Source organism: Somniosus microcephalus, chromosome 15, assembly GCF_052327205.1.
Source record: "Somniosus microcephalus isolate GS21.2 chromosome 15, FLI_Smic_1.0, whole genome shotgun sequence".
Classification (NCBI taxonomy): Eukaryota; Metazoa; Chordata; class Chondrichthyes; order Squaliformes; family Somniosidae; genus Somniosus; species Somniosus microcephalus.
Window position 1 is genome coordinate 12,637,052 of NC_141001.1, and position 14,872 is coordinate 12,651,923.

The 14,872-nt window shown below is 44.4% G+C and overlaps 1 protein-coding gene across 1 annotated transcript in view; it reads right to left on the reverse strand.

Moving 5' to 3' along the window:
• The window catches only part of LOC147106548 (mucin-2-like), a 72,720-nt gene extending 58,093 nt beyond the window's left edge, over positions 1-14,627 (reverse strand). Inside the window, exons 1-4 of the mRNA XM_086008477.1 lie at positions 14,532-14,627; positions 13,771-13,777; positions 7,148-7,225; positions 5,735-5,996 (exon numbers count right to left, since the gene is read on the reverse strand). Of these exons, the coding sequence (XP_085864603.1) occupies positions 5,735-5,996; positions 7,148-7,225; positions 13,771-13,777; positions 14,532-14,627 (443 nt within the window). The remainder of the gene's footprint in view (positions 1-5,734; positions 5,997-7,147; positions 7,226-13,770; positions 13,778-14,531) is intronic.
• Positions 14,628-14,872: the final 245 nt, after the last annotated feature.

Consider the following 14,872-nt stretch of genomic DNA (forward strand, 5'->3'; position numbering starts at 1 on the left):
CACTTGTGACCCCCCACCGGCATGCTTTTTCACTGTGGACCCATGTCATAGCATTGCACCAATCTTGCATCCCTTGCTGCCACCCTCTCCTCTCGCTAAAGCCACTCTTCAACCTCCCTGCTTTCAGATGCTGCATCACCAGATGGGGAGCCGGGCCCTCAAGCTGCCAGTCCCACTGAGTCCGGAGGCGACCAGCTGGAGGAAGCCGGACCTTCCGTGCCAGCCTCAGGGGAGGCACGCCAGCTGCAGAGTGGGGATAGTTCTTCCCTGGAGGGGAGCGGGGGGGGGGTGCCTCTGATGAGGAACCAGCTCCAGGAACCAGCGGGCTGCACCAACGCAGGGGGGGAAGGGAAGCTCGGGGGCCGTCTCCCCGGAGGCCGAGTCAGGCCACCATGACTGCTGCACAGAGCGCAGAGGAGGATCGGTCCCTAGCTGAAATGAGCGCCCAGGCTCGGCTCAGGCACAATGAGCTGATCGCTGCAGTACACTGGCAGGGAGTCTCCAGGACTTCGGTGCAGCACAGGAAAGGAGTGCGCAGGCCTTCTCCGATGCACAGGAAAGGAGTGCGCAGGCCTTCTCCGATGCACAGCAAAGGACTGTCCAGGGCTTCTCCGATGCACAGGAAAGGACTGTCCAATGCTTCTCCGAAGCACTGGGAAGGACTTTCCAGGGCTTCATCGAAGCACTGGCACCTGCCACGCAGTCACTCGCTGGCCTCATGCAGGCGCAGATTGAGGCCACGCGAGCATTGACTGCTGCCACCGTTGAAGGATCAGGTAGGATTACCCGGGGCCCTTGCAGCACCACAGCAGGGCATCAATCTGTGGGCCAGCCGATTGGGGCGCATGCTGCGCTGCTGCCCCGTCAGAGTGCCAGTGTGTCGCACGCCCACGGAGCAGGTGTCCGCTCTCAGGATGTCAGCATTCCTGATGCCACCACTGGCACGTCTCCACTGCAGCTGCCACCACCTGCAGGACAGACTGCATCCGCCCATGAGCAGTTGGAGCAGTCAGCACCCGGGCCCTCCAAGCCCAGAGGTCGTCCTGCCCATCCCTCAGGGGCTTCTGCGCTTTCGGCCACTCAGCAGGCCTCCCCCAGCCTTGATGCAGCCACTGGGGTCCAATTAAGGAGGAGCTGCAGGGAGGGAAGGGGGCGTTCCAGAGAGAGAAGTCGAAGCCCATCAAGGGGTCAAAAGTAGAGGGAGCTTCGGAGATGGCGAGGTTGAACATTTCAAGGCCCTCTACAGCTCTTGTGAATGATGGGGATGTGTTGGTTACTGTCGCGGGTTTGGCAGACATTAAAGTTGTATTTCCTTGCTGATGTGTTAAATCCGTAGTTATGTATTTTGCCGTTACTTTTGTGTTAAATCCTTAGTTATGTGTTAAGCCGTTACTTAAGTGTTAAATCTTTAGTTATGTGTTAAGCCGTTACTTAAGTGTTATTTCATTAGATTTGCTTTCTGCTGCAATTGCTTTATGTAGTTGGAAGGCTCCACTTTTTTGAAAATAAAGACATTTTTTTATTTACACTGGACATCTAAACTATTTACACTTATTCTGTCCTTCATAGGCTTTGGGTGAACCGGACAGTCCTCTCCCAAACACACCAAGCAATCCGTCAGTGGGGCCTAGAAACGAGTCGTTATGAGCCTCTGACGAACGGCCCTTCCAGTTTCGGGAACCCTCCCGTCTTCCTCCTCCTCCTCCTCCGCCGCCTCCGCCTCCTCCTCCTCCTCCTCCTCTGCTGGTCCTTCAAGCTCGGCTGGCATTGGCTGGGTGCGTTGGATGGCGAGGTTGTGGAGCATGCAGCAGACAACGACGATGTGGGCGACTCGCTCCGGCGAGTACAGCCGGGCGCCCCGCGAATGGTCGAGACATCGGAACCACTGCTTCAGCACGCCGATTGTGTGCTCCACAGTGTTCCGCGTCGCCTGATGACTGGAGTTGTAGTTCTCCTCTGCCTGGGTGCTGGGCGAACGTAGCGGGGTCATAAGCCATGGGCACAGAGGATAGCCCTTGTCTCCGAGAAGCCAGCCTCGTGGGTGAGCCGGGGCCTCGAAAAGGTCTGTCACTGTGGTCTGACGCAGGATGAAAGCGTCGTGGCTGCTGCCAGGGAATTGTGCGTTAACCGCGAGGATCAGCAGCCGGTGGTCACACACCAGCTGTACATTAAGGGAGTGGAACCCCTTGCGGTTGCGGTAATCCTCGGGATTGTTCACAGGCGCCCGCAAAGCCACGTGCGTACAGTCAATGGCGCCCTGCACCGTTTGGAAGCCAGCTATTGCCGCGAAGCCTTCTGCGTGCTCCTGCTGCTTCTCCGGTGTCAAAGGGAACAAAATAAATTGCCGCCTCCTGTTATATAGGGCATCTGTAACTTGGCGGATGCAGCAATGCACCGCAAACTGGGAAATGTTAGCTATGTCCCCAGTCGCGGCCTGAAAGGAGCCGCTGGCAAAGAAATTGAGGGCTACAGTAACCTTTACAGGCACCGACAGAGATGTCCTGCACCGTATGCGCGGCAGAAGATCATCCTGAAGCAGCTGGCACAGCTCAGTCACCACCTCCTTATAGAATCGCAGCCTTCTGACACACTGCTGCTCCAACATGTTGTGGTAGGAGAACTGCTGTCTGAAAACCCTCGCTGCGTAAGGTCTGGTGTGGCGACGTCTGTTGGCCCTCCTCCATCTGGCCACTCCTGGCCCTCTCTCCCTCCGTCTCTGTGCCCTCTCAAGATGTTCTAGCAGCAGGATGTTCCCTTCCAGAGCAGCCCCCATAATAAGAGTGATCAAGGTTAAGGTTGTAAGCTCTTACCAGCAGCTAGGTAATGTTCACAGGGCTAAAGGTCCTCTGGCACCGCTGGTTGAATGGCAATAAGGCTCTAGCACTGCAGCTGCTCAACTGTATCAAACCAGCCAACAAGTTGCGTTCACAAAAGGGCTGACGTTTTCAGAACAGTGGTGTCCCCTTTAAACAGCGCCCCCCTACTCCGAGAGTGCCTGGGGAACATTCCAGTGAGCTGTCACTATTAGCGCCAGGCGCAACAGAGGCGGGTACCACCCAATTTCCGGTCCGGTGCGCTAAAAAGGCGTTGCACCATGGAATGAAGTCATGATCAGCCTGCGCCCGCGAGCGCGCGCTAAGCTTTTGCGCCAGCGCTAAATGCATGATCAATATGGGGCGAGGCGCTAGGTTCCCTGCGACCACACAGAAATTGGCTATCGCCCCACTTTTCGGCCTCTTTAGGCAATAATCGGTGGCGCTAACAACCCAATTTCTCCCCCTATGACTCTTATGACTCTATGTGCAATAGTGCCTCTGCTATCTCTTCTCTAAATTTTTTTTTAAATGCGTGGATGCAATCCATATGGACCAGGGGTTTTATCCTCTTTGGGTTTGATTAGTTTACTTAATATTTCTCCTCTTTTTATTTTAAATGGGGTTATATAATTTCTAACCTCATCGTCCAATGTCTCCCTGGTAAATACTGAAGAAAAGTAATTATTTAATATTTCTGCCATTTCGCTATCGCTACCTGTGACTTTATCATGTCCATCCCTCAGTGGCTCTATTTCCATCCCGACTTTCATTTTTTTATTTATGTGCCTGCAGAATATTTTACTATTTTGTTTTATATTCCTTGATAATTTAATTTCATAGTTCCTCTTTGCTTTCCTGATTGTGTTTTTGACTTCTCTCCTAATCGCTTGATAGTCTCCCTTGACATGCTTTCCCCTGCTGTCTATGTACTTAGCGTATGCCTATTTCCTTCCCGTCAATTTTTCCCTTATGTCTTTATTCATCCATGGTGTCTCATTCGTGTTTAGTTTGTTCTTGTCTTTTAGTGGAATATATTTTTCCTGCACTCTGTTGAGCACCATTTTAAATGTTTCCCATTGCTGTTCTACATCATTGTTTGCCAATATTGTTGTCCATTTTATTTTCCCAAGTTCTATTCTCAGCCCCTCAAAATCAGCTTTTCTCCAATCTATTACCCTGGTTTTCGTCATATTTATGTCCTTCTCAATTATTATCTTAAAGCTTATTATATTACGGTCACTATTGCCTAGATATTCCCCCACATTTATTTCTCTTATCTGCTCTGGTCATTCCCCATTACTAGATCCAGTCGCGAATCGTCCCTTGGGCTTCTTACGTACTGGGTTAGAAAGGGGTCCTTTACACATTGTAGGAACTCCAGTCCCTTATCCCTTTTACCTACCTCTTCTGGCCAATTAATTTTGGGGTAGTTGAAATCCCCCATGATTATTATTCTATGTTTTTACTCATTTCCCTAATTTTGTTTGCATATTTCTTCCTCCGCCTCCCTTCTACTATTACCCCTATTAGTGTAATTTATCTTTTTTTTTTCTCTCCACATGGATTCTATTTCTGTCTTACTGATGGCTGCATCACTTTTTTCTACTTCCATTATGTTATCTCTAATAAGTATAGCTGGTCCACCTCCCCCTTTTCCCTCTCTATCTTTTCTAGCTATGTTATCCCCTTCCATGTTTAATTCCCAGTCCTGATTTTTCTGTAGCCATGTCTCAATAATCCCTACTATATCTGGTTCTTTGCAATGTATTATTGCCTCCAGTTCCCCTCTTTTATTACGGACACCATGTGCATTGCTGTACAGACTGTTTGCTCCTGTTATCAACGTCATACACAACAGGATAAAACATGGAAATCGATGTTTTTTCATTATATTGGCTCCAGATTGTGGTGAGCAATGTTTCACATGGGTCCAATGTTGGGACTGCTCTTACTTACTTTATATATAACTAATGGATTTAGGAACTGAGGGAATAATATCAAAATTTGCTGATGACACCAAATTGGCTAGGTAGACAGATGGAAGCAGTTCAATTGAGAAATGTGAGGTAATACATTTTGGAAATAAAACTAGGCAAAAGATGAACACTTTTGATGGCTAGAATTTAAATGATGTAGAAGATTAGAGGGGTCTTGGTGTGCAGATACTCCAATCATCGAAGGTAACAGCACAGGTAGATAGGCATTAAAAAGGCAAATGGAATCCTTGTTGTTTGGCTGGAGGCATACATTAAAGAAGCAAGGAGGTAATGTTGAACTTGAACAAGAGCTTTGTTAAAGTTGAAGTATTGAGCACACTTTGGGCACCCATTATTGGAAACACAAAAGCAATGGAAAATATGCAGCATAGCTTCACTAGGATGGTACCAGGGATGAAGAGGCATAGTTACAAAGTGAGACTTGAGGAGTTATTTTTTTCCACCAGGGCTAAGAAGTTTAAGGGATGACCTGATAGATGTTTCATGATCACGAAAGGTCACGAGCGGGTAACTAGTGATAGATTGTTTCCATTGGTCAGCGAGATGGTAACAGGAAGGTACAAATTTAAGTTAATCACAAAAGGAATTAAAGTGAAAGTTAGAGAAACAAATTACTACACAAGCGTGGTTAGAATGTTGTTGATGCAGAATCCAGAAATTATTTTAAAAGGGAATTAGGTTGGTGTTTGTAAAAGAGACATATTAAGGGGTATGGGGAGTGAGCAGGAGAATAGGATTAGATGGTGGTTCATGTGGAGAAAAAGACTGGTGCAGGTTTGATAGGCTAAATGCCCTGTTTTTGTGCTGTAACATTCTATGATTCTACAACTCACCCTTCAACCGTTACACTATGCAATGTTCTGTTACATTGTTATATGTTGAAAAAAGCAAAATGAAAGCATTAAATTACAAAACACTTACACATTATCATCGACTGAAATAGTTGAATTATGTACTTCAACAACTGATCCGTCAATTTTCATGACAATTTGAGTGATCCTTGGAAGGCCATCAACAGTGGTACGCCTCATCTGGATGTTGAATTCCTCATAAGTACTCAAACATTGGGAAGCGAAGACATAATTGCAGGTTCCAGGAAAATGATAAACATCTCCATCAAAGATTTTAAAGTGGTAATTTCCCCAGGTACTGCAAACACGGTAATTGTGGTCTGGATTGTGACCTATGAATTGAGAATAGTGTATAATTATTTTGAGGAGTTACATAGGGAGTTTTTTTGGAAGATTTAGTCAGCAGAGCAGCTGGTGCAGTTATGGTACTGGCTGCCACAACAAGGTCATACTGCAATAGGTTTTATATCTGCCAAAGTAATAACATTTGTAATGTATTTGTTCATTTAATTCATCCTTGTTTAAAGAAATTTAAAAAAATACTTCCACCAAATGTGATCAGCAAAGAGATTATTGCCTCTGATCACATTTTCCTGATCATCCTTCTGCTTACTAACCTGGTAAATTGTTTTGTGTGACGCAGAGAACGTTGCTTACTTAATCAGATAAAGCTGGCACAGACTGGTCTATAAGAACATGCTTCATAGGTTGATTTTTTTCAAGTTCCTAAGAGCTACCACCTCCTCCCTTTAATGGATCACTACCTCCTCAGACCTCAGATAGAACTCCCACATCTCCTCCATTACAATGATGCCTCCAGGAAGCCTGATTTCTCTTTCCTAACAAACACTGTTTTTTGTTTGAATAGCTTTTCATTCTCTATGAAGCACAATCCATTCCAGAATTGGATACTACCCACATTTCTGGAGAGGTGCTGTTAGCATCTCACACACTTGTGGGCAGAATACAAGAAAAGCTTCTCAATGGAATGGTTCTCCCTCTCTTTTCTAGCCTCCAGCGTTCTTCCTCAATGCAATATTTATTGTCCCTCTCTCTCTATTGTAATTGTGCTACTATGGTCATAAACCCTCTGAACTTTCTTCTCTTGCTCCTTCTAATCATCACATGTGATTCTACATAATTTTTCTCCCACCTGCACCCTCACTATGTTGAAATTAGGATTTATCATACTGGTTCTTACTGGAACTCATTCTTTCCTGAGACCTCAACACTTTGCAATTTGTTATCTTCCTTAGCCTCCTCTTCCTCCTGAAATATATAGACTTTACTAAATAAATATATAGTGTGGTATCATCAAATCACTGTTACTTGATTTATCCCATCTTCTATTCTATTCTATTCTTTTGAACCTTGATGGTATCCTGACTATGGATCTTAGCCCATTAACTAGGTTTCTCAATTGGAAAAAGGAATATAGCTTTACAACTGGAAGGCAAATTTACTTATTTTATTATTTAGTTACTTGTAAAAAATGGAGCTGATGGTATTCCTGGAAACAGCACCACAGTCTTGTCAAACGAAGTAGATTCTGTTGCCTCATCTAAAAACACAACAAAAAATTACATTTGAATAATGAACTAACCAGTATAAAAATGTGAATTATCTCATGTTATAAAGTAGTAACTAGACACTTATACATTACACTGAGTTGGAAGAGTGTTCTATTAATCAAAGGCTGAACATCACTGTCTTCTTAAATTATGCTATTTGTTGTCTGTTTACCAATATTGTATGTGTTTGAATTCAATATAAAATACAGAATTATATAAAAGTTCAGTTTCAAGCTTTAAATTAATGTTCTGATATGAGCAAATGTTTATCAAGTTCCTGTTACTTTCCTCTGTCCACTATTTTAACATATTTAAAAGTGGATAAATCCCCAGGCCCAGGCTGTTAAGCGACGCAAAAGAGGAAATAGCAGTGCCCCTGACCATCATTTTCCAATCCTCTCTGGCTTCAGACGTGGTTCCGGAGGGCTGGAGGACTGCTAATGTGGTACCCTTGTTTAAAAGGGGAGAAAAGGATAGACCGAGTAATTGCAGGCCAGTCACCCTAATCTCGGTGGTGGGAAAATTATTGGAAAGAATTCTGAAGGACAGGATAAATTTCCATTTAGAAAGACACGGATTAATCAAGGATGGTCAGCACGGATTTGTTAAGGGAAGGTCGTGTCTGACAAACTTGATTGAATTTTTTGAGGGGGTAACAAGGAGGGTAGATGAGGGTAGAGCGTTTGATGTAGTGTATATGGACTTTAGCAAGGCTTTTGATAAGGTTCCACATGACCGACTGGTCACTAAGTTAAAAGCTCATGGGATCCAGGGCAAAGTGTCAAGTTGGATTCAAAACTGGCTCGGAGGCAGGAAGCAGAGGGTAATGGTCGAAGGGTGTTTTTGTGACTGGAAGGCTGTTTCCAGTGGGTTCCGCAGGGCTCAGTACTAGGTCCCTTGTTTTTTGTGGTATATATCAATGATCTAGACTTGAATATAGGGGGCATGATTAAGAAGTTTGCAGATGATATTAAAATCAGCTGTGTGGTTGATACTGAAGAAGGAAGCTGTAGACTGCAGAAAGATATCAATAAATTGGTCAGGTGGGCAGAACAGTGGCAAATGGAATTCAATCCAGAGAAGTGTGAGGTAATGCATTTGGGGAGGGCTAACAAGGAAAGGGAATACACATTAAATGGTAGGACACTGAGTAGTGTAGCGGAACAAAGGGACCTTGGAGTGCATGTCCACAGATCCCTGAAGGTAGCAGGCCAGGTAGATAAGGTGGTTAAAAAGGCATACGGAATGCTTGCCTTTATTAGCTGTGGCATAGAATACAAGAGCAGGGGGGTTATGCTTCAACTGTATAAAACACCAGTTAGGCCTCAGCTAGAGTACTGCGTGCAGTTCTGGTCACCACATTACAGGAAAGATGTGATTGCACTAGAGAGGGTACAGAGGAGATTTACAAGGATGTTGCTGGGAGTAGAGAATCTTAGCTATGAGGAAAGACTGGATAGGCTGGGTCTGTTTCCCTTGGAACAGAGGAGGCTGAGGGGAGACCTTATTGAAAATTATATGGGGCCTAGATAAAGTGGATAGAAAGGACCTATTTCCCTTAGCAGAGGGGTCAGAAACCAGGGGGCACAGATTTAAAGTAATTGGTGGAAGGTTTAGAGGAGATTTGAGGGGAAATTTCTTCACCCAGAGGGTTGTGGGGGTCTGGAATTAACTGCCTGACAGGGTGGTAGTGGCAGAAACCCGAACCACATTTAAAAAGTACTTGGATGTGCCCTTGGGGTGCTGTAACCTGCAGGGCTACGGACCAAGATTGGGAAGTGGGATTAGGCTGGATAGCTCTTTGTTGGCCGGAGCGGACACGATGGGCCGAAATGGCCTCCTTCCGTGCTGTAACATTCTATGATTCTACGATTCTATATTTATTTTAAACTGGCCAATGTCCCATTAGAATAATAGACAGAGCAAAAGCAAAAGAATGTATTAAGCGTTTGCACCCAATTATCTATAACCATAATTTCAAAGTTATAATGTTTCTGTTGGAATGCACTGTTAGGAACTGCTATTTTCCTACATCTCGGTTATCTTGATAATGGTACTGTTTACATCGTCACGCACTGACGATGGTACTTTCTGCCTTGCTTTAACCAGTGTGCATTGCTGATGGTATTTTCTGCCTTGTTATGTCCCTGGTGCACTGATGATAGTGATATCTTCCAGGCAATATCCATTATATAGTGCACTTTTTGCCTTGTTTGCGGGCATTGCATTAAAACAGAATCCGTAGCAAGGATCTGCATAATGTGAAATGAGATAGAGGAGCTCAGAGAAATATGTAAGAACAGCAGGGCAATAATATTAAGTGATTTTAACTGTCCCAAGAAAGGCCTAGATAGACTGGGGTAAGGTAGTGGTCAAAGAGTTGGGTTTTAAGGAGGGTCTTAAAGGATGAGAGGAAGGTGAAGCAGCTTAGGAAGAGATTTTTTTTTCATTTTCAACAGCTATTCCTATCAGTTATTCCATGTTCTCCTCCAATACCATTCATTCTTACTTCCACCATCATTTGTAAAAGTAGACGCACAATAACCATTTACACCTCCACTGGACCCATCTTTTGTTTCTTACTTGTCTCATTTTTACCTACTTTTGCCTTGCACCATCATCACTTTTGTCATTTAATCACTCCTGTCCATCATTCTATCACAGACCTCTTTTGTCCTTCCCCTGCCCCCCTTTCCCCTGGCTCTGCACTTGCTTAAAAGCTGGTCATCTCTTACATCTTCCAGTTCTGATGAAATGTCATCAACCTGAAACGTTAACTCTGGATGAGCAGACATTTTCTCCAATTAAATATTGGGAAGACCGAAGCCATTGTTTTCAGTCCCCGCCACAAACTCTGTTCCCGAGCCACTGACTCCATCCCTCTCCCTAACATCTGTCTGAGGCTGAACCACACTGTTCGCAACCTTGGTGTTATATTTGACCCTGAAATGAGCTTGACCACATATCCACAGCATAACTAAGACCGCCTATTTCCACCTCCATAACATTGCCCGTCTCTGCCCTTGCCTCAGTTCATCTGCTGCTGAAACCCTCATCCATGCCTTTGTTACCTCTAGACTTGACTATTCCAACGCACTCCTGGCTGGCCTCCCACATTCTACCCTACGTAAACTTGAGGTGATCCAAACATCGGCTGCCCGTGTCCCAACTCACACCAAGTCCCGTTCGGCCATCACCCCTATGCTCGCTGATTTACACTGGCTCCCAGTTAAGCAACACCTCAATTTCAAAATTCTCATCCTTGTTTTTAAAACCCTCCATGGCTTCGCCCCCTCCTATCTCTGTTATCTCCTTCAACCCCACAACCCTCCGAGATATCTGCGCTCCTCTAATTCTGTCCTTTTGAGCATCCCTGATTATAATTGCTCAACCATTGGTGGCCGTGCCTTCTATCGCCTAGGCCCTAAGCTCTGGAATGCCCTACCTAAACCTCTCCGTCTCGCTACCTCTCTTTCCTCCTTTAAGATGCTCCCTAAAACCTACCTCTTTGACCAAGCTTTTGGTCGCCTGCCATAATTTCTCCTTATGTGACTCGGTGTCAAATTTTTTGTCTTATAATACTCCTGTGAAGCGTCTTGGGATGTTTTACTATGTTAAAGGTGCTCTATAAATACAAGTTGTTGTTGTTGTTTCTCTTTCCACAGATGCTGCTTGAATTACTGAGTGTTTCCAGCATTTTTTTTATGACAGTAATGGGTTTTTACTAAAAAAAATCAACACACCTGAACCTGACATAGATTTAGAAAAAAAGTTAAGTCACAAAGAACATCGTTATTTTTAATTAGACATGTAAACTGTGACAATTCTAAGGTATTCTGTAAATACATTTTCCTCATTTAAAAAAAAATCCGTGCTAACATTAACAATTATCAATGCAATTTAGACTGAATTAGAAATCAGACTAATTGGTAGAAATGTATTAGAAACACGCAAGTTAACTATTTTATACAATAATCAGCAAACCAATTTTTGAACTGCACTTGGATTTGATGCTCATTGAAAATACTCCTCCCGAATTGGATTGATAAGTAACATTCAGGAGGCTTTTCTGTTCCCACAACGGTATTCACATTTAACACAGCCTTGCAACAAGAACCACAGAGCAAAGGCATCAAGTTCAGAGCAGCAGATTGAAGCCTTTCAGATTATTCAATACTTGTAAAAACATTTAACTCATTTACCAAGTGCATTCTCAAAATTATCGAAAGATTATGAAAAGGAGAACATTCTTACGTTCTAAGACGACAGAGCCATAAGAGTATGAGATTATCAGTATAAGGATCCATACTGAGGCTACCCTACTTGTCCCCATCTTGGTCAAAGCTCGGTACGAGCTACCGAGGTCCCTGTGAGGTGTCGGTCACCTGTGGCTCAGTCTTTTATACAGGAAAATTTGGCACAGTCTCCGCCTTACAAGTGTCTATCGGGCGGAGCTCAAAAAGATAGAATTTGTTTTACTCCCAGTGTAATCAGCAAAACACTACAGAGATCTGATTTCTGGAACTTGTAGCAGAGATTGTTTACTGAACGGGAGTTCAACCTTTGCGGTTTATTTATTCAATAAGAAAGAAAATTCCATGCACAAATTTACCGAAAAACATATCTGCGTGCAATAGCAATTATTATAAAATAATTATTTTGTATATTAAAGAAGATAATTGGAGAAAAGGGCAATTTAAATCCAATTTCCGTGTTTGACCACGACTTCCACAGGGACACCAAAGAACATGAAATTTAGGGGGAAAAATTGGGTGGCGCCCATTTTGGTGCACGAACATATTAGCACCCTGAAAAAGTTAGTGCCCCTCCCGCCGTAAATTCAGTAGTAGCGCCCCAAGCAGGAGGTGGGGCACGACTGGAAAGCGTTCCAGCTCCTGCTTGAGGCGCTACTACTGAATATCACGGCGCTACGTGTAGCAGTGCCACGCGCGGTGGCACGTAGCACCGTGTTATTTCAGGCCTCCTCTGCTGATTAAAGGGGAGGGGCCTAGCGCTGCGTGCACCGGGACCCTGCTGGATCAGCGGGGAGTGGGATGCCGTGAAAACAGCCTGGCACTCTTCTAGAATCAAGTGTCAAAATTAAAATGGCCGCCCAACATCTGCCCTTTAAGTAGCGCCACCGCCACTGCAAAATACACCCTTGATCCTGTCGGACATATCGTCTGGCGATAGGTCGGGGGCGCAACAGAAGTTTGTGGCCAGGGCACAAGCGGAGCACTGCGCACGGCGATGACGTCAACGCCGGCAGTGCAGGGCGCCAACGGCTACCGCCGCCACTAACCTCCAGCTGAATTTCGCGAGAGGCGTAAGTGGCGCCGCGCCCAAAGATTTACGCCCCGTTAGCATCCCCCAGGGGCGCTAACGAGAGGTGCAAACCAACCCAATTTTTCCCCCTCAGAATTTAAATATTCCCATGCTGCTAAAATCCATTCTATATTGAACAAAGTACCCATGTAATTTTATGATGAACAGAAATGTTATTAGTATCTTCGCAAGCTAGAACAAATGGTTCATCTGGTAATAAGAGAAGTTCTGCAAGCAACTAATCAAAATCACAACAATCAGAATGTGACTGACGGGTAACAATTGCTTTTCCTAATTTGAAGCTATTTGTAAAACAGTCTTTGAGAAACACACAGAGTCTGTTCTCTGTAAATATATCAATACATTGACTACAGCAATAAGATACGGATGCAAGTGGGCCTGGATTTAAATCTTACTCAGACTAACAGCTGAAAAATCTGCTATCTACCAACTATAAAGGTCCCAACTGCTATGAGCTTGAGCAATCTTCAACCCAGTTCCACAACACAAACTGACCAGAATTTGTCACAAATTGACACTTAAATGGCCAATCCTACTCAGACATGGTACAGGATGGCTGGTGTAGGAAATAGATATGCCACAATAGTTTAATAAAGATGCTCTTCTGAATTTTGAGTGGACAGTATAGAGAAAATGTTACTATTTGCAAGCCATGTTAACATGGAAGTAGTTGATACTGAGCACAGGGTGCAAGAAGTGGAAGAGTTCTGTTCCCCAGCATTGACATTCCTTGTCCTATGAGCACAAAAATAACTATATATAATGTAAATATACATAGAAATCATTGAGTTTTTTGAGTTTGTCAGATTGTGGCACATTGCACATTGAAATCAATGGGTAATGCTGTAGTGGTAACAACTGATATTTTTACTTCTTTTAAAGATTGCAAGGTAACTTGAAAATCGATTTTACAAGCATGCCTGTTATTTTTCCTTGCTCCAGCAGCTCCACTGAAACATCCCTCAAGCTGTTACAATACACAGATCTGAAATACATACAGGCTTGGACTCTCCTCTGAATTAGTTCACATCTTTGTGTGGCTTTGGGGGTGGTAACCAGAGGGAAATGTGTTCTTAAATGCTATTGTTTACAAAAAAACAGTACCTGAATTCCTCTCCATCTCCCTTTAATTTGGGTTCCCTACCGTCCTGGTTTCAGCGGGAGTTTACCAAAATCAGTGATTCGTCACCTGGGCTCTAAAGGGGGTGCAGGAACAGAGAAACCAGGGGGTGTACGTACACAAATCTTTGAAGGTGGTAGGACAAGTTGAGAAGGCTGTTGAAAAAGCATACTGGATCCTTGGTTTTATTAATAGAGGCAGAGAGTACAAAAGAAAGAAAGTTATGCTAAACCTTTATAAATCACTGGTTAGGCCCCAGCTGGAGTATTGTGTCCAATTCTGGGCACCATACCTTAGGAAGGATGTCAAGGCAAGGGTGCAGAGGAGATTTACTAGAATGGTTCCAGGGATGAGGGCCTTCAGTTACATGAAGAGACTAGAGAAGCTGGGGCTGTTCTCCTTAGAGCAGAGAAATTAAGGGGAGAATTTTGAACAGTTTTAATAAGGAAAAATTGCTCCCAGTGGCAGAAGGGTCGGTAACCAGAGGACACAGATTCAAGGTAATTGGCAAAAAAAAGAGATGAGATAAAGAGAATTTTTTTTATGGGTGGTGCAACCAGATTCGATAATACCTTTCAAAAGGGAATTGGATAAATACTTGAAGGGGGGTAATTTGCAAGGCTCTGGGGAATGGGACTGATTGGATAGCTCTTTCGAAGATCTGGCACAGGCATGATGGGCCGAATGGCCTCCTTCTGTGCTGTGATTCTATAACATTCACCAGAAAGTGTCCTGTTCAGAACCCCTATTGAAGCATTAGCACCTGCCACTCCAGAAGCCACCAATGCCCTAAGAAGCTCTTCCTGATGTTTTGTTGTCACAGCCATTACCTGGACTGTCACAATGTCCAGGGTGTTCTGCAGCTCCTGAGAAATTTCCTGTAATGTGTTGTAGATGTTGGTAATGAGCTCCTTCCACTTATCCATCATTTCAACTATGTGTGTGAAAACCGTCTTCACTGTCGACACATAAGATCGATGCTCCTGAATTGTTTTTTGAAGACTGGGCCCTTGAGATCTGGATTCCTATGCTTCTTAGCTGAGGGAAGTAATTCCTCCCGCCCGCACCCCCCCCCCCCACCCCCCACCCCCCACCCCGACCCCCGGCCTCCCTTGCAGGAATGGTAATTTCTTTCCCTTCCACTCCAAGTTTAATAGCAGCACATAAGATG